The 27128-nt window shown below is 42.7% G+C and overlaps 4 protein-coding genes across 10 annotated transcripts in view; 2 read left to right on the top strand and 2 right to left on the bottom strand.

Annotated features, from left to right (window-relative positions):
- Window positions 1-173: 173 nt before the first annotated feature.
- On the top strand, window positions 174-3859 carry LOC5509197 (fructose-bisphosphate aldolase C). Its single transcript, XM_001629685.3, has 3 exons — window positions 174-945; window positions 1973-2137; window positions 2772-3859. The coding sequence occupies exons 1-3, from the start codon at window positions 243-245 to the stop codon at window positions 2984-2986; spliced, it is 1083 nt and encodes a 360-aa protein (XP_001629735.1). The 5' UTR covers window positions 174-242; the 3' UTR covers window positions 2987-3859.
- A 141-nt stretch (window positions 3860-4000) lies between these two features.
- Window positions 4001-5002, bottom strand: LOC5509214 (macrophage migration inhibitory factor homolog). The gene is made up of 3 exons (XM_001629710.3): window positions 4833-5002; window positions 4224-4396; window positions 4001-4126 (listed from the first exon to the last, which is right to left on the bottom strand). Exons 1-3 carry the CDS (start codon window positions 4938-4940, stop codon window positions 4060-4062), a joined length of 348 nt encoding a protein of 115 aa, XP_001629760.2. The 5' UTR covers window positions 4941-5002; the 3' UTR covers window positions 4001-4059.
- Window positions 5003-5033: 31 nt separating this feature from the next.
- LOC116616157 (cilia- and flagella-associated protein 251) lies at window positions 5034-17840 on the top strand. Its single transcript, XM_032378087.2, has 27 exons — window positions 5034-5270; window positions 5343-5411; window positions 5586-5663; window positions 5846-5949; window positions 6023-6128; window positions 6326-6406; window positions 7006-7083; window positions 7461-7505; window positions 8164-8357; window positions 8583-8651; window positions 8743-8814; window positions 9587-9716; window positions 10432-10487; window positions 10835-10894; window positions 11219-11301; window positions 11456-11607; window positions 11956-12058; window positions 12168-12382; window positions 12585-12667; window positions 12824-12890; window positions 14002-14073; window positions 14324-14415; window positions 15533-15661; window positions 16222-16327; window positions 16523-16613; window positions 16992-17126; window positions 17553-17840. Exons 1-27 carry the CDS (start codon window positions 5154-5156, stop codon window positions 17756-17758), a joined length of 2793 nt encoding a protein of 930 aa, XP_032233978.2. The 5' UTR covers window positions 5034-5153; the 3' UTR covers window positions 17759-17840.
- Window positions 17841-20840: 3000 nt separating this feature from the next.
- Window positions 20841-27128, bottom strand: part of LOC5509215 (neuropeptide Y receptor type 1) — a 35512-nt gene continuing 29224 nt past the window's right edge. For 6 of the 7 annotated variants that reach the window (XM_048726160.1, XM_048726163.1, XM_048726162.1 and 3 more), the window contains 2 exons: window positions 24094-24222; window positions 20841-22234 (listed from right to left, as the gene is read on the bottom strand). In XM_048726160.1, the coding sequence (XP_048582117.1) occupies window positions 22067-22234; window positions 24094-24222 (297 nt within the window). In that variant the 3' untranslated portion in view covers window positions 20841-22066. The remainder of the gene's footprint in view (window positions 22235-24093; window positions 24223-27128) is intronic. The other variant, XM_048726166.1, reaches the window with a different exon arrangement.

Below are 27128 nucleotides of genomic sequence, written 5' to 3'. Positions count from 1 at the left end.
AAAAGGGCTATTCTACAAAAATACTTTTGGGAAAAAAATATAATGAATTTTCTGTCAACGTGTGCGTGATAGCCCGCACACCCAAGGCCTGCACTCTGATTAGCTGAATAACAATAGCCCTTAATTCGGACCAATCAGAGTACACCTGCGTGGCCAGCTAATCTTTGCAACGTCAAATTCTACTTTCTCTTGCGTCAAGCTAAAGCATCACTTCGTATTCACTCCTCAAATAAAACGCAAAAATGGACGCTCCTTTGACTCCCGAACTGAAAGCCGAGCTGAAAAGGATTGCCGAAGCCATCGTTGCTGATGGTAAAGGCATCCTTGCAGCAGATGAAAGCACCGGGACGATGGGAAAGCGACTAGCGAACATTGGAGTGGAGAACACTGAAGAGAACCGTCGCCTTTATCGGCAACTTCTGTTCACTAGCGGAAAGGAAATGAGTAATGCCATCAGCGGGGTCATCCTCTTTCACGAGACCGTGTACCAGAAGGCTGACGATGGAACACCGTTTGTGAGGCTTCTGCGAGACCAAGGCATTATCCCCGGTATCAAGGTCGACAAGGGTGTCGTGGTCCTTGCAGGGACCGACGCCGGAGAAACAACAACCCAAGGCCTGGATGGACTTGGAGAGCGATGTGCCCAGTACAAGAAAGACGGCTGCGACTTTGCCAAGTGGCGTTGTGTGCTGAAGATCACTGACTATACTCCCTCTGAGCTGGCCATGAAAGAAAATGCGAACGTTCTCGCACGATATGCGAGTATCTGTCAACAAAATGGCCTTGTACCTATTGTCGAACCCGAAGTCCTTTGCGATGGCGATCATACACTCGAGAGAGCACAAAAAGTCACCGAAGCTGTTCTGTCTGCTACCTACAAGGCCTTGATGGACCATCATATCTACCTGGAAGGCACTCTTCTTAAGCCAAACATGGTTACAGCTGGTATGTACGAATGTACAACCTTTTAGGAGGCCATTTGCTCCTGTACATTGTTGTGTCAATTGTCATAAAAAGGCTTTTTAAAATTATAAGCGTTTAATCCCAGAAGTGACTGGTAGTGTTCATCATTCTTTACTCTTACAAAACTTTTTCCAGCCATCTGAATTAATACAAAAGTACAAAATGGCATGGGTAAGGAGGTCAAGGAATTAACAGGGCTAGATCAATTTTGTTATCAAGCCTTGTCTCGCAAAAAAATTGTTTCAGGTCGCACACGCCCTGTTCCATGTGAAGTTTTTCCTGCGACTTGAAGCAATTTGTTGCAAAAAGTAGAAGAGCGTTCTACTTTGCATGCGACTTTGAGAAATGCAAAACAATATGCAAGGGAGGGTTGTCACACGCAACAAAATATGTGTGCAACTTGCAATTATTTTTGGAAACGAGCCGCAAGAGAAAAAACATAGGTTTGACAGGGCTTTAAGAGGAAAAAAATGTGTTTTTTTTCTCATGTGTTAGCATCCATATTATGGTGTTATAGCCCTGGGGCACAGGGTGAGGAAGCTTTCAGCCGTGCACTGAAATAAAAAACTCACAGTTCAATCAGGAGAGAATTTTGCCTCAGTTGGCAAAGTTAATCTATGTCCACACACTTTTGGCCTCTCGAAGCAGTGAACAAAGAGTGTGCCTGAAATTTTCCTCACCCTGTGGGCCGGGCTTATGTTACAATAGAACAGTGTATGGCTGTGTTGTTATATTGTTACCTCACCAGTGGGCACCATGCTTTATTAACTAATTTTGTTCATTTTTGTGGTTTTTATTGTATTCTAAAAAAACATTCAGCCTCTATGGTAGAACACGTATATTGTCATGACTTCACTCATTGTATGTATCTTTGTTTGGATAGGCAAACACAAGGTCTGGTATTCTAGAGTTCCTCTGAAAAGTCTTCTAGAATAAAAATGATGCTTCTACTCCTTTAAATCTACCAATAGTGTGGTGTAATGTGTCTTTATACTCATTTCTTATCAAGGTCAGAGCTGCCCTACTAAGTATACTCCAGAACAGTGTGCACAAGCCACTGTTACTGCTCTGGCCCGCACCGTCCCCCCTGCCATGCCTGGCGTGACCTTCCTGTCGGGTGGCCAGTCAGAGGAGCAGGCTACAATTCACCTGAATGCCATTAACCAATATCAGGGTGAGTAGTACATCTGTGTGTAAGGTGATGATACTAGAAGTGTTCGTGATCAATGTGGAATTAACAAAAATTGATATTGAGAATAACTTCAAGCAACAAGGGTTGAGGCATTGCTGATAAGGAGGTTACTGTGTGATAAGAATACATCAAATCACATTTGAACTGATCTTAGGAGCTTAGAGTATTTAGATTGTTTTACTTAAGTTTCTTTTTTTTTTTAATATACACCTATTTCATATATGATTGCCCTGGAGAATTCATGTTTATTAAAGTGGCTTATAGGTAATGTATTAATGGTTGCTCTCTAAATGTGAATGATTACAGTTATATGATCAATAATTCAAACCTAGAGTTCTTCTGATTTACGGTTATTTTCTTATTTATTTGTAAACCACTTAAGGGCTGCTTCATGTGAATTCTCTGAGTGCAACCTTTTTTTAAGAGATGTGTACAGTTATGCAAACTTATAATCCCCTGGGGGAGGTGGGGTATATTTTTCAACAGAGAGCTAGGTACAGCCAAGTACAAAATTACTTAGTGGTCTTGTCTTAGCCTTACAGGGTTCAAAAACTTTGTTGTTGTTGCCTGGTTTGCTTGTGGTTGATACGATGCTGCTTGCTTTTTCTGTCTAAAGGAAAGAAGCCCTGGAAACTGACCTTCTCTTTTGGGCGAGCTCTCCAAGCCAGTGCGCTCAAGGCATGGAGCGGCAAGTCTGGTTGTGTGAAGGCCGGCCAGGAAGAGTTCCTGAAACGTGCCAAGGCTAATGGCCAGGCTGCCATGGGGAAGTATGCCGGTGGACAGAGTCTTGCTGGTGACCAGAGCCTGTTTGTAGCCAACCACCAGTACTAGATATGCCATCAAAGGCCAACAAGACTGGTGTTATAGTCACCATCCCTTCAGTAGTACAGGCAGCTTTACCAGGCTTTTTTTTTTTTGTTAAGCTAGGCTGGAAACATGGTTTTGTGATGTGAGTGAAATTATAACTAAAATATGATGTGGAAGTATCATTAAAACATTGGTCCTTGAAAAATTCCTGTAGGATTTACAAAAGCTCTAAAATAAGAATATTGGTTCTTAAAAAATACAGCACAGTATTTGTTTCATTTTCTTTGACAAAAGCCTTATTACATTTGATATGTCATCTTTAATATTTATCTATATCATTATTTAATCTGTTATAACCTTTTCACCCCTTTGCTAGACCTCTTTGAAAGAGATGGGTGGGGGGGGGGTGGAGTTTGGCATCCCTGTCTGTGAAGAGATCTGTCCCCTTTTTCCAATGCCCCTGACAAGGCAAATGTCACTTGAATGTCAAACCGAACAAGGAAAAACAGCAGAGAAAAATGACATACAAGGGAAAGAGATCTGCAAACACAACTCAAGACACAGTGGATACCTTCATTCTGATCTATTTTAATGGACTCATACACAATGTCCACTCCTTGAAATCTTCTGATGAAACCTTATTACTGCCATTGCAGATTGCAAAGCATTCTGGGAGATCCATGATAAACAAAGTCTTCACCTCAACCTTCAGGTCATACAGACCCAGAATAGCAGTGTAAACAATTTTGGAATCAATTTTGGTTTCAGAAAAGACAGCATTTAGGAGAGCTGTGGTGATTCATCAGAAAATTATTTGCTCGTCAAGGCAAAGCCAAACCCCCCTTGGTTGTCTACAAAGCTCATGAAGAAAGAATAAACAATTCTGAGATCTCAAAAGTTTTATTTTATTTTGCTGGTAAACTAGGTTAACATCTATATATTTTTCTATACAGTTTTTAAAACTGCTTATAGCTCAATCATAACTTTATTCACTGACATGACCTGCAGACAACAAAAGCTGCATTTTTTTTTTCACTATTTTATGGATTGTCTTCATCTTCACAATCCTCCAGTCCAGTAACTCTTGCTGTAGCTAGTTAATGGAAGGTTGCTCCATTGTAGCCCACTTCAAATCTTTGCTTGTCATGAAAGATGATGTACATCCTTTAAAAAAAGAGAAGAAAAATTCAGAAATATCCACTAGAGCCAGGTGTTATCTGTTGAGCACCAAAATGTTTGGATTGAGAAGAAAAATGCTAACCTATCTGCCGGCACTCCAAGTGTTTTCTGTATGTGGTTAGATATCACCTTGCTTCTGTGTTTGGTGGTAGCGGGGTCATGTTGGCCTATGTTGGTAAGGTTTACAATTGCTGCAGGTTCTGTTGTTCCACCAAACATCAGTCTCAGGCCAGGTTCAATGCAAACCAGTGCATACTAAAACAGAATACAAGGTTATCAGGAAAGTAACAGCCCCTCATTTGAAAACATGTGGTGGGGGGGGGGGGGGGGGAGTTCTGTAAATCTAAATTGATAATTTTCTCCATTCTTCCTCCGCTATAATCCCCCCACCCATCCAATCGAAAATACCCAAACAACAGGAGCTTCTGTGTTTGTTAAGATTGTTAAAGACCTAACTCGATCCTACACTTGATATGATTCCATGAACGAGCGGCTCTGCATGCTCAAAGTCGAAATAATTTATTGCGTGAAAAAATGTAGGCGAATGTCAGTAAAAACGCTAGTGCGTAACAAGGAAATCTCCCCCCTAAGAAGGGGCTGCAAGCCGTCTACTGTAGTTGAATAATCGACGCCAGACATGTTTTGCGAACAAGGTAAACAGGTAATGGAATGGTCAGGCAAAAGCACTTACCGACTCTGGCTTGCCAAGGAGACCCGCCAGCAGTGTTGTGGACTCCTTCAGAAAGTTATCTGGTACATTAGCTGCTGGAACATTGGTTTGGATCTCAAGGATAGGCATTTTTGCGATAGAACTTTTGCTTTGTTGCACAGTCAAAACACCACAGACAACCCACAGCAAGGAGGAGGACTAGAACTAGACAGCGGTTAGACACCGTGGGCTCAGTATCCCTTGGCAACTTCAGCCATAACGAAAATCTCAAAGACAGGTACAAATAATAGAAAAACATTCCCCTTGAAGTCGATATCTAAAACACTTCTCGGTGCAACAATAATGGAAGATAACGAAGAAAGGTCTGGGGCACAGTCTCGTGTTGCAAGCGCGACCGCTAGAGATGATTTGAATGTGGAACAAGTCGAAAAAGACAGCTCTGTCAAAACAACTGCGTTGGTAAGTTTCACTCGACAGCGGAGTTTGTTCCTGTTAGATCGAAAGATTTCACTTTGCTTTTGTTCTATCCAGAATATCTGTTGGGCATATGGTATAAATAGGCAAGTACCTGCACATAACTTGTCTGATGGGAAGCGAAAGGTAAGTCATTATGAGTGACTGCTGTTTTACTTCTAAAACGGTTGTTGGTGTAAAGATGGTTTCGTAAAGATCATGTTTCCTTTTTACCAAAGGAAACATGATCCAACATTTATCAAATCTTTGCACCAATTTGTTTGCAAGGTAAATTGTTAAATTCTATGTCCGTTGTTTTAGATGGTGTTCTTTGTCAATGCACATGCTGGAGTACTGTTTAATTTTGAGGAGAATAAACAGCAACTTTTACAAGGGCACGTAAGTAATTACTTAAGTTACTTGCTATTTTAAAATTTTGCCTGATTGTGGTGTACATGTTAACAGCTGGTAAGTTATAAATGTTTTTTTTTTGTATTTTGTATAAAACATAATGTTAACCCTATGTCCAAAGAGTTTTTTTGTGATGATTTTAAGTTAAGATGGTATGTTATTTTTTTCAGAGCAATGCCATTTCATGCACATGTGTTAGTGAAGACAGACGTTGGATAGCCACTGCTGACAAAGGCAGTAACAACATGGTCATTGTCTGGGACTCATTCACCGGGTACTATTCTTTTATTCTTTGTGATAGTTAATTCCTATCAGATTGTTCAATAATGTCTCTTCTTTAAATGTAGGATCCCTGTGCAGACAATGTTTGATCCTCACCCTGATGGATGTGCTGCCATTGCCATGTCTCCTGATGCAAAGTATATTGCTACAATCAGTAATACCTTACCCCAGGTGAGAAAAAGCCTTGAGTAAAATACAGCTCCTATGTATTTTCGACAACAACATATTACAATGAAGGTAAACATCCAGCGGTAACAATAAGACACATGACTGGAGGTTAATCCGTTGATTTTTGTAATAATGATGATCATTATTAGTTATAACAGCATTCTTGACTAATTGTTCCATGTCTTTGTTTTGTGCTGCAGACGGTCTTAGTGTGGGATTGGACTGTTGATGGGGATACACCCATGTGTTCTACGACACTTGACGGTGATTATGGAATGCAGGTGATCATTTTGTCACATATTTCCACATTTTCTTTGTCTTATTGTTACCCAAAGCAAAGTGCACCAGGAATACTATCAGCAAAGTTGATAGTGTTTGCCCTAGGCTTTAGTTACTGTATTATGCTAATCTTTTGGTTGCATAAAATTAAATACAGTACTTGGCTTTGTCAAAGAAAACATACACTGATTTTTGTGTTATGTGAGACTTCAGACCTCGTTCTTCTTATCCCAACTTTAACTCGAATGTATAAACATGTTTTACAACCAAAATCCTGCTCTTAGTGCTCATACTCATCTTGACTTCCTTTTTGTGAGCGCTTAGATCTTAGGGAGTATGGCGAGTCAGACTTATATCCTCCAACTCGCCATACTCCCTAAGATCTAAGCGCTCACATAGTGTGGTTCCGGGTCGCACGGACCGTTTTTCCAAATTCGTCTCAGCGCAATATGCTGGGGATTTAATGTTATTATGAATTATGTATGGTGTAATGTATTTTGTAGTTAGCTGACCCTACCGGTAATTCAGTTGTAAAAGAACTGCAAACGGTTGAAATAAACGAGCATTATTATTATTATTATTATTATTGTGCATATTTCAGACATTTATTACCTTTAATGCTGATGATACATCACAGCTGGTCAGCAACAGTACCTCTCAAGTAGTCTTCTATTCTCTGGTATGTCACTTTCAAGCCTGTATTTCTAGTTGATTATACAGATATCAAATGACATTGGCAGGATTATATACAGAACTGTAATAGCAGTCAAACTATTGGGGCATGGTACAGAAACATTAATAAAAAAATTAGAGGCACTGCCGCGCCCTACTAACCATTTCTTTATAAGTTATTTAATTATTGGGGGTGCCCAATATTGCATGTTCCCCCAGTACACCACCTCCTACCAATACGTCCTACATGAAGCTATACTCTGTTGCCGATCATGCAACACTTGGTTAGCTGAGCTGCATAGTCAGGTGCATTGCTTCCTAACCCCTTTGGTAGAATAGATAGGAAATGACTTGAACTTTTGTTGTTGTCTTTTATTATTTCAGGTTGAAGGTTCACTAGAGTTTGTTGCTCCTCCCCTCACGGACAAGGTATGTAACCCACAAGAACTGTACAACAAATGTTACTGGGTGAATACATTTGTCTTTATTCTAATTCAAGTTTCAAATTCATCTTTGAACAAGGCTACAGTATAAATATGCTATTTCCAGGGCTCCTGGAATTACGCGCTTGTGCGGAAGCGCGTAATTTGGCTTTTTCCGCGTAATCCGCGTAATCCGCAAATTTCCACGTAATCCCGCATAATTTGGCTAAATTTTGAAAGACAAAACATTTAATTGCACAGCTGATGGGTTCTTACCTCTATTTCTCGTAAAAAAAGAGAGATATTCTAGAGAGATACAAATAAAATGACTAGGCATTCTTTGCTCAACCGCGAAGGCCTAGGACTAATAATAAAATACCTTTTTTATAGGCTGGTAGCTAGGAGCCAATGAAAACTTGCCTAAGATATTTTCACGCAAAAAAATCACCTTTTCAAGTTATTTCGTGCTTTCCTTCGGTACAAAATGTAGTTTGGGCGTAACAGTTGATATTCCGTGTAATTTAGTGCGTAATTCAGTAAAGAATCCAGCAAAATTTTGATTTTTAAAGAAAAATGTATTGCAAGATCCCGCGTAATTTAGTGCGTAATTTAGAGTTTTTTTCTGCGTAATTCCAGAAGCCCTGTATTTCTTTTTTACCTCCCAGGATTTTAACAGAAGTGTTGGACAATACAGCCAGTCTGTATTCCAGGATAATTGCACCCGTGCGCTTACTGCTACGAGCTGTGGTAACATAGTTGTTTGGGAGCATGCTGGGAAGGGTTTACCCTGCAACAGGAAGGCATTTAAGATAGTAAAGCTTCAGGACAAGGCCCTGACTGTGCTTACGACAGCAGAGAAGTGAGTAACAGGACAAGCATGGGGTTATGTATATGGCAAGCTGCCATGACCCTTGCCCCCTTCTTGGTATTAAACTTGGGGGCATAATATCATTAGGGGGGAAGGGGCATCATTTCTCTAATGAAGTTCTGCTCTGGTATTTACCCTCCTTGTATCACCATCATTTTGCTATCTGTTGTAACAATTGTTGTCAGATTTCAACTCTAAACATATTACCTGTCTTAGGTACATTGTGACTGGTGATATGGCTGGACATGTTCGCTTCCTGGACCAACAGCTGAGGCTGTCAAACTGGTGAGTAGAGCTTGGACAAAAAGATAAATAGACTGAATAAGGGAAATAGGTGTCATTAAGTGTCATCAAAATGTTGCCTTTTATCTTTCAGGTACAAACATTTTGAAGCTGGTCCCATCAACTCTGTTTCATTTTCCTACACTCCAAAAGTACCTCCCTCAGAGTAAGGATGTTAGAAAACACATATTTAAACATTGAGTTAACACATCAGTATTTCAGATGGTATAATGTAGTTTCGATTCATAGCCCAGGATATTAAGCCGTGACATAAGCCATGCCATTATCTGGAGATTTTGCAAAACAAAAGAATTGTATCAACCCAACAGCGTATGTAGCGACAGATCAAGGAAACTTGTGAAAAGGGGAAGTCAACCCTGAAGTGGTGAACATCTATATACATAGAACATGGCATGAGATACATTTGTATTTAGCTTCTTTACGTTTCCTATACAATTCAGTAACCAAGGAAAGTGACCACACCCTTGGACCCCACCTAGACCAGGAAGGTGACCACACCCTTGGACCCCAACTAGACTAGGGAGGTGACCACACCCTTGGACTCCACCTAGACCAGGGAGGTGACCACACCCTTGGACCACACCTAGACCAGGGAGGTGACCACACCCTTGGACCCTACCTAGACCAGGAGGTGACCAAACCCTTGGACCCCACCTAGACCAGGGAGGTGACCACACACTAGAACCCTACCTAGACCAGGGAGGTGACCACACACTAGGACCCTACCTAGACCAGGGAGGTGACCACACCCTTGGACCCCACCTAGACCAGGGAGGTACCAACCTCCTTGGACCCTACCTAATAGTCTTATGAGCAAAAAAATGTCATAGAAACAGTAAATATTCTTTTGTGTACATCATATTGAGACGCCATATTTAATGTCACCTGATTATACCCCTTTGTTTCCTCTTACCCAGGTCAAGTAGGAAGCCGCAATTCCCTGCAAGCTCCACCCTAGATGCTACACCCTTTATTGTAAATGACTTCACCGTCAGTACATTCACTGCCAATGTCGGCTATTTCTCACCAACGTCCAACAATTTCCAGGTAGGTTCCTTTTCCTTTGCTTGTTACTGTAGTTTTAGGGAGGAAGAGTGGTGACATCTTGGTGGTTACCCTGTGCATGTTAGTCATGGGGAGGTATGGAAAGAGTGGTGATGTCTTGGTGGTTACCCTGTGCATGTTAGTTATGGGGAGGTATGGGAAGGGTGGTGACATCTTGGTGGTTACCCTGTGCATGTTAGCTATGGGGAGGTATGGGAAAAGTCTGGTGACATCTTGGTGGTTACCCTGTGCATGTTAGTTATGCGGAGGTATGGGAAAAGTCTGGTGACATCTGGGTGGTTACCCTGTGCATGTTAGTCATGGGGAGGTATGGGAAGGGTGGTGACATTTGGGTGGTTACCCTGTGCATGTTAGTTATGGGGAGGTATGGGAAGAGTCTGGTGACATCTGGGTTGTTACCCTGTGCATGTTAGTTATGGGGAGGTATGGGAAGAGTGATGACATCTGAGTGGTTACCCTGTGCTTTTTAGTTATGAGGAGGTATGGGAAGAGTCTGGTGACATCTGGGTGGTTACCCTGTGCATGTTAGTTATGGGGAGGTATAGGAAGAGTGATGACATCTTGGTTGTTACCCTGTGCATGTTTGTTATGGGGAGGTATGGGAAGAGTTTGAGACATCTCTACTGTTTCACTGCTGTACTGAATCTCTGATTCTGTGACTTATATTGTTTAACGATCCCTTTGTATTTTTTTCTAGTTTTTGAGGCAGGAACATGATAGTACTGTGAATGCCATCGCTTGTCACCCAACAGAGTATGTTCTCCTGCATTAAAGTTAACTATTATTTGAGCATGACCACTTACACCCAACTGCAGCGTGACAGTTTTTTTTTGCATAACATGGAAAAACTTCTATCATTAATAAGTAACCAAATTATGCAGGTTTGAGATTATGGAAAAAGTATGGAGCCTTCTTTTGTCTGCTGCGCCCACAGAGTAACTTCTCTTGCAGGCCAATACATTGGATTTTTCCCTTATTTGGGGGGTGGGTCTTAATTTTCCTTCATTTGGGCAGACCTCCCCCCCAAGTAGGATGATTCTTCTTAACCCTCTGGCTATTGGCCAACTTTGAGAATGATCATTTCCCTTGTTTTTCCTCAGCCATCAACTATGCATTGGAAGCTACTCAGGACTCCTTCAAGTGTGGGACTATCAGAACAAGTAAGCTTACTCCTTGCAACTTGGAGCTACACTGGCGCAAAACCTGTAAGATCCAGTGTTTGTAATCAATAGAACGCGTGTGAGATGCTTTTCTATGTCGCCAGAGTCAGATTCAGGCCACAGCTAATCATACACCTCTTAATAACTCTTAATTAAGATCTAAAACGGATCAATGACTGAAAGTAACTCCTGTCAAAATGGCTACTCCCTGAGGCATGCATCCAGCATTTTTCTTTTTTGGGCCACAAAAAGGATTTCCCCGGACCATTAGGAGGAGCCCACAAGAGTTTGTCATTAAGCCTTCATAATTTAATTCTTGTCTAGGACACTAGTGAACAGCCGGCAGTTTGACCGACGCCAGTTGATGATCCAGTGTATTGCTTTCAGCCCCCCTGGGGACCTGATAGGTGAGTAAGAACTTCACAGTTGTACTGACGACTACAGTATGGCCTTTCTTGAAGCCAAATAAAACTAAAGCCAACTAGAGGGTTTATATTATTTATTAGTTAACTCACAATGGGCAGTCAGCAGATGCTGAGATTATTACGAACTTTTTCACAGCTCTTGGTTTCACGGACGGTAGTGTGCGTGTACTAGATGCCATCACGTTGCGTGACGAGGGCTGTGATGACGGAGTTGCTGTCTTTAATCATTGCCATGATTGCGTGACACACATCAAGTTTTCCCACGACTCCAAGTACATTGCTTCAGCTGTAAGTGGATGCAATATATATTGATGTCATGTAACCTGTTTTTTGTGTGAAATAATCCAGGAACGTCATATGTTTACATGTAAAAGCCTGGTTTCACTAGCAAGTGTATTGCACTCGCAAGCACATCACACATAATTATCAGATTCTAAGTTAAATAGAATGCAACTGCTAGATGTTCTTCAACGTGCGCTTGCCTTCGACCGATTCTTACTTGTGTTAACTCACTCTTTCGCTTGCATCTTGTTTTTTGTTATAATTTTTACCTCCAACACCATACACTTAATTCAAATGTTCTCCTCGTTGATTCCTCACGTGTGCCTCCACAAATACGTTTCTGTGTTTCTTCAGGACCTTGATCGTTGCGTGACGATCTTCAAGTTCCAGCCTGATGATGATGTCAAACCGTGGGTGTATGTTGGTAAACAGAGGGCTCACTACAAATCTATCGCAGGTAAGATTGAACATGGGAATGGAATCACTGAGATTCTAGAACCTTTGATCCAGATTGAGCCAGCTCAGGACTTTTGAAATCTAAACACGTCACTCTTTTGAAACCTTAGATATTTCGTTTGGCGTTGCGTTGGACAGCACTGTACCCAGGCTTCTATCTGTGGGCCATGACCGTGTTCTAGTAGAGTATGACCTGGAATCTAGTACTACGGATGACGTAAGACTATTGGGGTCAGACCGCATTGAGCAGAGCGCTGTCCCACAATGCCTTGCGTGGTACCCACCAATTGTCAAGGAGAACTTTCTAGTAATCGCCAACGATCAGGTATACTGATGACTCCACCTTTTGGTGTTGATTTAAACAACACGAGCATGTTTTTTAAATGTATTTGGTCTTCTTTTCTTGATTAAATAAGACTTTTCACTAAATCATATATGACAACCTATTTAGGCTAACTTATCAAAACCTAGGTTCATTTTTATTGTGGTTAAAGAATGTAGACTGATAGAGTCATTTAATTTCGCAGTTCAAAATGAAGTTGATCAATTCCACTACCAAGATGTGCCGTAGGACACTTCTGGGCCCAACTTACGGAACACCACTAAAAAAGTAAGTTCTCTCCCCACTAAAAATTGAATCCTTGTTTTGCCAGTTCTTTATTTGTTCCGTTTTGGTACAAGATAACGTGAATACTCATTGTTTTACTATTCTTATTTATTACATGTTTTTAGTGATTCCAGTCTCACTCGTGTTATTTCCATCCAGGGTCGTCGTGCTGCCTGCCTATGATGACAGAGAGACTCGCTACATGACATACATTACCATGGACAAGGTAACACAATCTCTTGTCACGATTTGATGTAGTGTGACACGCTACATGACTATGTTGTAGCGTGACACACTTAATCACATACATTACAATTGAGAAGGTAATGTAATCTCTTGTCATGCTATGTTAGGATGTGACTCACTACATGACATACTTTACCATGGACAAGGTAACGTAATCTCTTGTCACGCTATGATAGGATGTGACTCGCCACATGACTTACATTACCATGGACACGGTAACGTAATCTCTTGTCATGCTATGTTAGGATGTGACTCGCTACATGACATACATTACCATGGACACGGTAACGTAATCTCTTGTCACGGTATGATAGTATGTGACTCGCTACATAATATATATTACCATAAGGTAATGTAATCTCTTGTGACGCTATGCTAGGATGTGACTCACCACATGACTTACATTACCATGGACAAGGTAATGTAATCTCTTTTCACGCTCTGCTAGGATGTGACTCGCTACATGATATATATTACTATGGACAAGGTAATGTAATCTCTTTTCACGCTATGATAGGATGTGACTCGCCACATGACTTATGTTACAATGGACAAGGTAATGTAATCTCTTTTCACGCTCTGCTAGGATGTGACTCGCTACATGATATATATTACCAGGGACAAGGTAATGTAATCTCTTTTCACGCTATGCTAGGATGTGACTCACTACATGACAAACATTACCATGGACAAGGTAATGTAATCTCTTGTCACGCTATGCTAGGATGTGACTCGCTACATGACAAACATTACCATGGACAAGGTAATGTAATCTCTTGTCACGCTATGCTAGGATGTGACTCACTACATGACAAACATTACCATGGACAAGGTAATGTAATCTCTTGTCACGCTATGCTAGGATGTGACTCGCTACATGACAAACATTACCATGGACAAGGTAATGTAATCTCTTGTCACGCTATGCTAGGATGTGACTCGCTACATGACTTACATTACAGTGGACAAGCCACCCCATTACTTGACTTTGCTAAATCTTTGTGTGAAAACATGAGTGAATCACATCCAGGCTAGGATGTCCAACAGGTTTATGTTTAAGTATGATAACACTTGTGTTTCCCTGTCTGTAGGTGGGACTTCAGATCTTACCACTTGATGGTAACCCGCACAAGACGATGTCGCTCATCGCGCACCCAGATAATGTAAGCAACTATTGGGTGACATTTACGTGCACCCAGATAATGTTAGCAATTATTGGGTGACATTTACGTGCTTGCCACTCGTGTGCATTTATTTCTTTTATTTTACTCTGATGTAAGAGACATTATAAGCAAAATGAGGACAGCCCTGAGACCCCGATTTATGTTGTGATAGCTTCACAGATTTGACTTGATGTAGTTGTTCTTTCGGAAAATTAAAATTGATGAAAATTGTGTGGTCTTTGTTTCCCAGGTGACCAATCTTGCTTGTTCGTTTGATGGCAAGTACATCTTCACAGCAGGAGGACAAGACTGTTCTGTGCTGATGTGGCAGGTCAACCTCGAGTAAGTCAAACATACCCTAATAACAAAGGGCAGGTCAACCTCGAGTAAGTCAAACATACCCTAATAACAAAGGGCAGGTCAACCTCGAGTAAGTCAAACATACCCTAATAACAAAGAGCAGGTCAACCTCGAGTAAGTCAAATATACCCTAATAACAAAGGGCAGGTCAACCTCGAGTAAGTTAAACATACCTCAATAACAAAGGGCAGGTCAACCTCGAGTAAGTTAAACATACCTTAATAACAAAGAGCAGGTCAACCTCGAGTAAGTCAAACATACCCTAATAACAAAGGGCAGGTCAACCTCGAGTAAGTCAAACATACCCGCCATAACAAAGGGCAGGTCAACCTCGAGTAAGTCAAACATACCCTAATAACAAAGGGCAGGTCAACCTCGAGTAAGTCAAACATACCCTAATAACAAAGGGCAGGTCAACCTCGAGTAAGTCAAACATACCCTAATAACAAAGGGCAGGTCAACCTTGAGTAAGTCAAACATACCCTAATAACAAAGGGCAGGTCAACCTCGAGTAAGTCAAACATAACCTAATAACAAAGGGCAGGTCAACCTCGAGTAAGTCAAACATACCCGCCATAACATGGGCAGGTCAACCTCGAGTAAGTCAAACATACCCTAATAACAAGGGCAGGTCATCCTTGAGTAAGTCAAACATACCCTAATAACAAAGGGCAGGTCAACCCCGAGTAAGTCAAACATACCCTAATAACAAAGGGCAGGTCAACCTCGAGTAAGTCAAACATACCCTAATAACAAAGGGCAGGTCAACCTCCAGTAAGTCAAACATACCCTAATAACAAAGGGCAGGTCAACCTCGAGTAAGTCAAAACATACCCTAATAACAAAGGGCAGGTCAACCTCGAGTAAGTCAAACATACCCTAATAACAAAGGGCAGGTCAACCTCGAGTAAGTCAAACATACCCTAATAGCATGGGCAGGTCAAAAACGAATACCCATAATTTTCATAACATGGGCTAATAATCCTTTACTAAGCTAACTACCCTCTTGTACGACCACCAAACAAAATACACACGTTTCCCCTCAGTACTTAGAAAACACACCCCCGCTAAGACAGAATGTCTTATCTTCTATTCTTAGTGCCTTGGAAGCCGCTGCAAGACTTGGTGGAGAAGACCTCGTCCCGTTCTATGGTCTCCTTGAGGGGGGAAGGGACGGGGAGCTTTTTGCCGAGCTCGAGGACTACTTCTACTATGCACAGATCAGAGAGTAAGTGAAAGAATCGCGTGACAGATGAACACGTAGATGATCAGGACTGGATTATCAAGGATGTGAGATAATGGGGGTCCTGTGGTTTTAGCGCCCGAAGTACAAGTCGGAGTATGTCTATGTTTTCAATACCCTGGTTCCAGAGCGACCTCGCAAGCCCTCTGTCCACTAAATAGAGAGACGTTCGAGGCTCTGGAACCAGGGTATGTTTACAACTTCCTTGTTGTGAACAAATTCCGGCCGGAGACTCGCTTTCGGAGCCCCCGTCATCTGTAGAACGGTCCATTGGAAGGAAATCTTTTCTGCAGAAGTTATGAGATACGGTATTGACCGAAGGACAAAAACAGTGGAATCCTACAGGGTTGTGTACTCCCTTGAGGCGCAAGGATTACTGTATGTCGCTCTTAGCGGTCAAACTGCAGGCCAAGCTCGCCCTCCCATCGGCATTCGTTCGTCGCGACGTCGGGTTTTGATCGACCTCTGCAGCCTAGTGTATAGTTTTTGTATTAGAAAGATCTAGGAATATCACGTCATGTTGGTATGTGTTTGTTGTTTTATAGTCAGGGTGTGGATACCACTGATACGCGCAAGACTTCTGTCAAGGTCCCCTTAAATCAAGTGCCCTACATCATGCGCGCCCTTGGCTTCTATCCCTCAGAGCAGGAGGTAAGCATCCGGGACCTTTCCTGTCAATCCCAACCCTACCCCTCTTTTTCCCATTAACCCCCTCAGTCAAGCTCCCTACATCTGGCGAACCATCGTTTTCTGGTGAGATTTCAGATCAAAGATCAATGTAATAGATACTTCTCGTTGACCTGATACGGCCAAAACTGACCAAACACTAATGGGATTGCATTTCAGATCGAAGACATGATAAATGAGGTGAAGTTCAGTAATTATGTGGAGACGGGCAAATACGTGACTCATATCGACCTTGGTGACTTTATTAAACGTGAGTATCGTAGTAGGATTGAAATTACTAAAACTTTTGTTTAGTAAAACTTTTGCTGAACTCAGAAACTCCAAGATGTGCTTTATTAAAAACTTGTGTGATTTTTTGGTATGGAGTTATTTACTTTAGACCCCTCTTAGTGTGGATACTGTAGTTGTTTTAGGGTCGGGTTGGTTTTAAGGCAGTTTTGGCATACCGATTAACCGGCTGCTATCTGTGAACAGAAATATCGGGTCCAGCATGAAACGTCTGTTGATTTTCGTCAGATTTTTAGATGGGGACTTGCACCGATTACACGAAATCGGCGCGTGCAAATCAGCTTAGGTTCAAGTCAGAATTCAAGAGAATCTATTATCGACAAAATCTTCTGTTTTTCAGTTTACGTGAATCACCGGCCAGCGTTCGGGCTGTCACCGATGGAGCTCCACGATGCCTTCAATCATCTCGGAGAGCCTTCGGACGAGGGATTCCAAATCAATCGAGATCAGCTGCTTGCTTTGCTGCAGAACAAAGGTATCGAGCTGATGAAAGCATTTTCCGCCAAAGTCTCGACGACGCTAGGCGACATATTCCCCTAACAATCTGTTCTAAAACACTTTATTTGAGTGTTGTTGTTGTTGTTGTTGTTGTTGTTGTTGTTGTTGTTGTTGTTGTTGTCGTTGTCGTTATTGTTGATGTTGTTGTTGTTGTTTGCCTGTGGCCGACGTGTGAGACGCTGATTCCGCTACAGAAGCAATATTCTGCCCTTCTCAAAGCAAAAAATCAAAATATATTACATTCAAAAAAAATTCTACTAGTGGTTAATCAATACTTTAAAGATTTCTTTAAAGTATTGAGAAACCAACCAACGATACTTCTACTACGAACACCTTTGAAACACGAATTCATTCGATATGCTTTGTCATGTGATAGTCACGTGGTGTACGGTTTGATTGACAGGCGAGCACATGACCGAGGCTGAGCTTGCGGAGTACATGTCCACGCTAATGGGAATAGCGGACCTTGGCGGTAGCGCAGAGACTGGGACTTTCGACGCCAGTAACGCCACTGCGCAACTCTCTGCGCAACTCCCAGAGTTTTTTACCGCTGACTCGTTTGCGGCTCAAGTGATTGGCTTCGGCGGAGAGGAATTGGAGGCGTCATAGTTATTATAAGAATTCTTTGTTTGTTTATGCCACCTGTAGATATGTAAATAATTATATTGGCTAATAAAATATTAATATCGAATGTGTCAGTACGGATGGTTTTATTGTAGCCTCCTCCCCAGGCAGCTCAGTCGGATAAGAGAAGAAAACTAAGAAAAACAAAAGTTTTACTGGCCGATTTTGATACTCGGGTCAGCGGTGGAATTCGAGGCTATATGACCAGCAGAGAAAATCGGACACTAGACTATTCCTCAATAGGAGATGAAATACCATATTTTGGAGTTCACTTGTTGTTCAACCGTTGTATCGCTTTTTAATCCTCTCAGAACAGTCTATGTCCAAAAAATCCTCTTCAAGATTTATTATTTGAGGCTTCCTCCTCCTAGTTGACACGGAAGGACGTCTGCGTCCCGTCACCAGAAAGGTCCGCTGCACCCATCTTGAATCTTTTATTTCTCAAGTACCTTTCTTTTTTAAATGCTAAATATGTTAAATGCTATAAATGATAAATTGCTAATACTTTCAAACATAATTTAACCAGTCTCGCTCACCTACCTGTTACCTAACTTTGTATACTGACCCTAGCTAATAATCCTCATTGTGAAGAGTAGCCTGCACCCGGTAAAAATGCAAAAGAGATTTCACTGCAAATTTTCACAAAACCAAGAAAGGTCTATGTTGTGTAAGTAATGTATAGGGTCCAATTACAATGTAAAAAAGAATAATGTTAACCCTCAGATTCTTCTCGTAAACCTTATTTTTGTGGTCGCGTCAGTATTTGTTCTCTGTGGTGACCATTGTTGATTGAACACATATTCACGTGCATGTCGATGACACCGCCGCTATAGGATAGTCCCTCCCAAGAGGTCCAAGGCGCCCATCTAGACCCCGATATTTTTCGCTCTACGTCACAGCGAGCTGTGTGTGGCGTAACCGTATAAGACTTCGGTCTTAAGGGCTAGGAACCTGGTTATTGCCTCCCTATTAATGCGCGGGTGCCTCGGTACCTGCGTGTTACACAGTTCGCTAGATAGCGGTGTTGGGGCCGAAATCTCCAGCCTAGCCGTAAAGCTTTAGCTGCCATACGGTGATTCAGCGGATGTCTGGATGTATGGTCTATCTTTTTCTCTTTTGGCTCCATGCCGTCCGAGTTCGATCATCGGTCTCGTGTTTTCTTTTTTTTTTTTTTTTTGGGGGGGGGGGATACCACCTTTTTTTACATTTTTATACATCACTTAGTCTCTGTTTTTTATTTCACCATCATTTTATTTTGATTGAATATCAACTTGGATCTCAAAAGAACCTGTTTGGGTTCCCTGTGGATAGCAGTTGCAGTAGCGTAAAGGTGATATTACACGCGTCGTTTTGCAACATCGTTCAAAAAACACGATTGCCGTGTAACATGGTCTTCCGCCTCGATTTTTACTCAACATTTTGTTTTGCAACATGTTGCAGGATTTTGAATCAGGATCAAAATAATAAAACAAAAAACGACATATCAAGAAAATTTAGCCAAAAATTGTCTTTTTGCCCAGACGCGAAGCCTGGGCTATAAAATTTTGTTGCAAACGATCCGTGTAACATGCACCCAGAAAATGGTGGCGTCATTTGTTGCGCCAAAAAACGATGTTGCAAACGACGGCGTGTAAGTTGGCTACATCACGTCCAGACACGATGCGTGCAACATCACCCTTAGTGGGCTACATCACGTCCAGACACGACGCGTGTAACATCACCTTGAGTGGGCTACATCACGTCCAGACACGACGCGTGTAACATCACCTTGATTGGGTTACATCACGTCCAGACACGATGCGTGTAACATCACCCTGAGTGGGCTACATCACGTCCAAACACGACGCGTGTAACATCACCTTGATTGGGTTACATCACGTCCAGACACGACGCGTGTAACATCACCTTGAGTGGGCTATATCACGTCCAGGCACGATACGTGTTACATCACCTTGAGTGGGCTATATCACGTCCAGACACGACGCGTGTAACATCACCTTGAGTGGGCTACATCACGTCCAGACACGATGCGTGTAACATCACCCTGAGTGGGCTACATCACGTCCAAACACGACGCGTGTAACATCACCTTGATTGGGTTACATCACTTCCAGACACGACGCGTGTAACATCACCTTGAGTGGGCTACATCACGTCCAGACACGACGCGTGTAACATCTCCTTGAGTGGGTTTCATCACGTCCAGACACGACGCGTGTAACCTCACCTTGAGTGGGCTACATCACGTCCAGACACGACGCATGTAACATCACCCTGAGTGGGCTACATCACGTCCAGACACGACGCGTGTAACATCACCTTGATTGGGTTACATCACGTCCAGACACGACGCGTGTAACATCACCCTGAGTGGGCTACATCACGTCCAGACACGACGCGTGTAACATCACCTTGAGTGGGCTACATCACGTCCAAACACGACGCGTGTAACATCACCTTGAGTGGGCTACATCACGTCCAAACACGACGCGTGTAACATCACCTTGAGTGGGCTACATCACGTCCAGACACGATGCGTGTAACATCACCCTGAGTGGGCTACATCACGTCCAGACACGACGCGTGTAACATCACCCTGAGTGGGCTACATCACGTCCAGACACGACGCGTGTAACATCACCTTGAGTGGCAGGCCCTTACCCAGGGTTGGGGGGGGGGGGGGCAGGGGGGTGCTAACGCACCCCCACACATACACAACGGCCCACTTTCGTCTCAATAGACGTGCTATTTGTAGACAAAATTATAAAGCATAAGCTAGAACACTCTGGTACGTAGCTAAATCCGACAATCAACGTCCCGTGAAGATACTGCAAAGGTATAAAAGAAAATCCGTTTTTGTTCTTTTGGGGATGGTCAGATTTTTATCAGAGAACTTATTCCCTCCCCCCGGATTTTGCACCCCCCCCCCCCCCCCCCAAGAAAACTCCTGGGCACGGGCCTGAGTGGGCTACATCGCGTCCAGACACGATATGGAAATCATAATTTGTTTACTTTCTTGCTTTTTTTTTCTTTTTTGTGCGTATGTTTTGAGAAAAGTCTTACATAATTCAGGCTGACAATAATGATTCCTTTATTAGCTTAGACTATCATATGCTATAAAAGCAAGTTGTGGATATATAATGTACAAAAGTATTGGAACTCGAAGAAGCAAACTTTGAAACTACTCAAAAACAACAGTTATGTTGCCGTCATAACTATAACTCATAACGTCATTTCTTCATAATTCAGCAGCTTTATAAACCGTGACGTAAGCTTGACCACATGTGACGTTTGCTCTACAACATTTTGATTTAGCTCTAAACCTTGTAAAGTCAGCTCTAAACTAGCGACGTCAGCTCTAAAACTAGTGACGTCAGCTTTAAAACAGTGACGTCACTTCTAAAACAAATGATGTCAGCTCTAAAACTAGTGACGTCAGCTCTAAAACTAGTGACGTCAGCTCTAAACCTTGTAAAGTCAGCTCTAAAACTAGTGACGTCAGCTCTAAAACAAGCGACGTCACTTCTAAAACAATGATGTCAGCTCTAAAACTAGTGATGTCAGCTCTAAAATCATTGACATCAGCTCTAAAACTATTCATGTCAGCTCTAAAACTAGTCGTGACGCCAGCTCTAAAATTAGCGACGTCAGCTCTAAAATAAGTGATGTCAGCTCTAAAAATAGTCGTGACGTCAGCTCTAAAACTAGTGACGTCAGCTCTAAAATTATTGACATCAGCTCTAAAACTAGTGATGTCAGCTCTTAAACTATTCATGTCAGCACTGAGATCATTGATTGTCATGTACCACTTAGAAAGGTGTCAAGAAAGGAAATTAAGTTTAAAATGAAACCCTGGATTTCTTTAGGTCTTAATCTTGTGGTACAAATAAATTATATTGTATTGTATTGTATAGCACTAAAACTAGTCGTGACGTCAGCTCTAAAATTAGTGACGTCAGCTCTAAACCTTGTGATGTCAGCTCTAAAACTAGTGGTGTCAGCTCTTAAACTAGTCATGTCAGCTCCAAAACTAGTCCTGACGTCAGCTCTAAAATTTGTCACGTCAGCTCTAAAATTTGTGACGTCAGATCTAAAACTAGTGACGTCAGCCCTAAAACCAGTGACGTCAGCTCTTAACCCTGTGATGTCAGCCCTAAAAGTCGTGACGCAAGCTTTATAACTCAAGTTAGCTCTAGTGCTACAAAACGTTATAAACCTATTCAGGTTAAAAACACGTGACGTTATCTCTAGAACTTAGAACTCGCATCATCAAACCTCGGACTCATGACGTCTTTACAATTCTCGATTCTTACATTTGCAGAGGATGAAAGCTGAGAAAGCCTTGGCGTAGAATCTGCTCATGGTCCCGTAGCAGAGCGGGTGAAGTGCACTGGGAAAACAGGTTAGGAGAACGAGATACTTGCGGACCAGATAATAATACGGCGAGTTGTTGCTTATCACCTGTTGACCAGAAAAGGACGCAGTGTCAAGACCTACACGCGTAAATAACCGGAAATGAAGAAGTAAGCGGAGATGGAGAAGTAAGCGGAGATGAAGAAGAAAGCGGAGATGGAGAAGTAAGCGGAGATGAAGAAGTAAGCGGAGATGGAGAAGTAAGCGGAAATGAAGAAGTAAGCGGAAATGAAGAAGTAAGCGGAAATGAAAAAGTAAGCGGAGATGGAGAAGTAAGCGGAGATGAAGAAGTAAGCGGAGATGGAGAAGTAAGCGGAGATGGAGAAGTAAGCGGAGATGGAGAAGTAAGCGGAGATGGAGAAGTAAGCGGAGATGGAGAAGTAAGCGGAAATGAAGAAGTAAGCGGAAATGAAGAAGTAAGCGGAAATGAAGAAGTAAGCGGAGATGGAGAAGTAAGCGGAGATGAAGAAGTATACGGAGATGGAGAAGTAAGCGGAGATGGAGAAGTAAGCGGAGATGGAGAAGTAAGCGGAAATGAAGAAGTAAGCGGAAATGAAGAAGTAAGCGGAGATGGAGAAGTAAGCGGAGATGAAGAAGTAAGCGGAGATGGAGAAGTAAGCGAAGATGAAGAAGTAAGCGGAGATGGAGAAGTAAGCGGAGATGAAGAAGTAAGCGGAGATGGAGAAGTAAGCGGAAATGAAGAAGTAAGCGGAGATGAAGAAGTAAGCGGAGATGAAGAAGTAAGCGGAAATGAAGAAGTAAGCGGAAATGAAGAAGTAAGCGGAGATGGAGAAGTAAGCGGAAATGAAGAAGTAAGCGGAGATGGAGAAGTAAGCGGAGATGGAGAAGTAAGCGGAGATGAAGAAGTAAGCGGAGATGAAGAAGTAAGCGGAGATGGAGAAGTAAGCGGAGATGAAGAAGTAAGCGGAGATGGAGAAGAAAGCGGAGATGAAGAAGTAAGCGGAGATGAAGAAGAACAGCGGAGATGGAGAAGTAAGCGGAGATGAAGAAGTATACGGAGATGAAGAAGAAAGCGGAGATGGAGAAGTAAGCGGAAATGAAGAAGTAAGCGGAGATGGAGAAGTAAGCGGAAATGAAGAACTAAGCGGAAATGAAGAAGTAAGCGGAAATGAAGAAGTAAGCGGAGATGGAGAAGTAAGCGGAGATGGAGAAGTAAGCGGAGATGGAGAAGTAAGCGGAGATGAAGAAGAAAGAGGAGATGGAGAAGTAAGCGGAAATGAAAAAGTAAGCGGAAATGAAGAAGTAAGCGGAAATGAAGAAGTAAGCGGAGATGGAGAAGTAAGCGGAGATGAAGAAGTATACGGAGATGGAGAACTAAGCGGAGATGAAGAAGTAAGCGGAGATGGAGAAGTAAGCGGAGATGAAGAAGTAAGCGGAGATGAAGAAGAACAGCGGAGATGGAGAAGTAAGCGGAGATGAAGAAGTAAGCGGAGATGGAGAAGTAAGCGGAGATGGAAAATAAGCGGAGATGGAGAATAAGCAGAGATGGAGAAGTAAGCGGAGACGGAGAAGTAAGCGGAGAATAAAAACGCTGGCTAGGACTGTGTCAAAGCTTTCCACATCTCTACTAACTTCCCGAGTCCTTAAACATTAAAAATGATCACCAAAACTCAAATGTTTCTCTTTAGTATTACAACACCCATATACTAGCTAAAATTTAGTAGCGGATACCGAGGGGCATATAAACGGGCGAGGGGTGCTAAAAGAGCCCTACCCCGGCCACACCCAAGTGAAACATTCCCATGAAGCCTTGTCTTCTACTGAATCATGACGGGGTATTATTCAGGGTGGTATCGGGGAAGGAGGGGGATCTTGTGGAGGGGGGATTTGAGAGGGTACAGAATTGGGAGGGTGGGGTAGTGAATTCTAAAGGGCTGTTATAGTACCTCAAAGTACGAAATTAGGTAGAAGATCTGGTATGGAATGTAGCACAGCAGAAATATAAGAACGATAGCGTAAAACATCCTGATAACGTCACGCTCCGACTCCATCATGCTGCTTTCAACTCTACTAATCTACGCAAAGAAAAACACAATACTCATATAATAGAGAGAAACACGAAGAGAAAGAGTCGGTAGAATTTATCACGGACTGAGGACTATTTATCGCCAAAATTACATTGTGGAACCAAGCATGATGAGCAAAACACCGGGGTGACCATAGTAACAAGATTCTAGCGTGACCAAGACGATGACCGTATTCCTCTTGTGGTGAGTATATAACTGTCACCTTTTACCTCTTGTGGTGGGTTTATAACTATCACGCTTTACCTCCTGTGGTGGTAGTATAACTATCACGCTGTACCTCTTATGGTGGGTGTATAACTATCACTCTTTACCTCTTGTGGTGGGTGTATAACTGTCACACTGTACCTCTTGTGGTGGGTGTATAACTGTCACGCTTTACCTCCTGTGGTGGGTGTATAACTGTCACACTGTACCTCTTGTGGTGGGTGTATAACTATCACGCTTTACCTCCTGTCGTGGGTGTATAACTGTCACACTGTACCTCTTGTGGTGGGTGTATAACTATCACGCTTTACCTCCTGTGGTGGGTGTATAACTGTCACGCTTTACCTCTTGTGGTGGGTGTATAACTATCACGCTTTACCTCCTGTGGTGGGTGTATAACTGTCACGCTTTACCTCTTGTGGTGGGTGTATAACTAACACGCTGTACCTCTTGTGGTGGGTGTATAACTGTCACGCTTTACCTCTTGTGGTAGGTGTATAACTATCACGCTGTACCTCTTGTGGTGGGTGTATAACTGTCACGCTTTACCTCTTGTGGTGGGTGTATAACTATCACGCTTTACCTCTTGTAGTAGGTGTATAACTACCAGGCTTTACCTCTTGTGGTGGGTGTATAACTATCACGCTTTACCTCTTGTGGTAGGTGTATAACTATCACGCTGTACCTCTTGTGGTGGGTGTATAACTATCACGCTGTACCTCCTGTGGTGGGTGTATAACTATCACGCTTTACCTCCTGTGGTGGGTGTATAACTGTCACGCTTTACCTCTTGTGGTGGGTGTATAACTATCACGCTTTACCTCCTGTGGTGGGTGTATAACTATCATAGGTGTATAACTACCAGGCTTTACCTCTTGTGGTGGGTGTATAACTATCACGCTTTACCTCTTGTGGTAGGTGTATAACTATCACGCTGTACCTCTTGTGGTGGGTGTATAACTATCACGCTGTACCTCTTGTGGTGGGTGTATAACTGTCACGCTTTACCTCCTGTGGTGGGTGTATAACTATCACGCTTTACCTCTTGTGGTGGGTGTATAACTATCACGCTTTACCTCTTGTGGTGGGTGTATAACTATCACGCTGTACCTCCTGTGGTGGGTGTATAACTATCACGCTTTACCTCCTGTGGTGGGTGTATAACTATCACGCTTTACCTCTTGTGGTGGGTGTATAACTATCACGCTTTACCTCTTGTGGTAGGTGTATAACTAACACGCTGTACCTCTTGTGGTGGGTGTATAACTATCACGCTTTACCTCTTGTGGTGGGTGTATAACTATCACGCTTTACCTCCTGTGGTGGGTGTATAACTGTCACGCTTTACCTCTTGTGGTGGGTGTATAACTATCACGCTTTACCTCCTGTGGTGGGTGTATAACTGTCACGCTTTACCTCTTGTGGTGGGTGTATAACTGTCACGCTTTACCTCTTGTGGTGGGTGTATAACTGTCACGCTGTACCTTTTGTGGTGGGTGTATAACTATCACGCTTTACTTCTTGTGGTGGGTGTATAACTATCACGCTGTACCTCTTGTGGTGGGTGTATAACTGTCACGCTGTACCTCTTGTGGTGGGTGTATAACTGTCACGCTGTACCTCTTGTGGTGGGTGTATAACTGTCACGCTGTACCTCTTGTGGTGGGTGTATAACTGTCACGCTGTACCTCTTGTGGTGGGTGTATAACTATCACGCTTTACTTCTTGTGGTGGGTGTATAACTATCACGCTTTACCTCTTGTGGTGGGTGTATAACTATCACGCTGTACCTCTTGTGGTGGGTGTATAACTATCACGCTTTACTTCTTGTGGTGGGTGTATAACTATCACGCTGTACCTCTTGTGGTGGGTGTATAACTGTCACGCTGTACCTCTTGTGGTGGGTGTATAACTGTCACGCTGTACCTCTTGTGGTGGGTGTATAACTGTCACGCTTTACCTCTTGTGGTGGGTGTATAACTATCACGCTGTACCTCTTGTGGTGGGTGTATAACTATCACGCTGTACCTCTTGTGGTGGGTGTATAACTATCACGCTTTACCTCTTGTGGTGGGTGTATAACTATCACGCTTTACCTCTTGTGGTGGGTGTATAACTATCACGCTTTACCTCTTGTGGTGGGTGTATAACTATCACGCTGTACCTCCTGTGGTGGGTGTATAACTGTCACGCTTTACCTCTTGTGGTGGGTGTATAACTGTCACGCTTTACCTCTTGTGGTGGGTGTATAACTGTCACGCTGTACCTCTTGTGGTGGGTGTATAACTATCACGCTTTACCTCTTGTGGTGGGTGTATAACTAACACGCTTTACCTCTTGTGGTGGGTGTATAACTATCACGCTGTACCCCTTGTGGTGGGTGTATAACTATCACGCTGTACCTCTTGTGGTGGGTGTATAACTATCACGCTTTACCTCTTGTGGTGGGTGTATAACTGTCACGCTTTACCTCTTGTGGTGGGTGTATAACTATCACGCTTTACCTCTTGTGGTGGGTGTATAACTGTCACGCTTTACCTCCTGTGGTGGGTGTATAACTATCACGCTTTACCTCTTGTTTTTGGGTGTATAACTATCACGCTGTACCTCTTGTGGTGGGTGTATAACTGTCACGCTGTACCTCTTGTGGTGGGTGTATAACTATCACGCTGTACCTCTTGTGGTGGGTG

Source organism: Nematostella vectensis, chromosome 4 (assembly GCF_932526225.1).
Source record: "Nematostella vectensis chromosome 4, jaNemVect1.1, whole genome shotgun sequence".
NCBI lineage: Eukaryota > Metazoa > Cnidaria > Anthozoa > Actiniaria > Edwardsiidae > Nematostella > Nematostella vectensis.
Note: the sequence above shows the minus strand (reverse complement) of the source record. Positions and strands in the feature narration are given on the sequence as shown.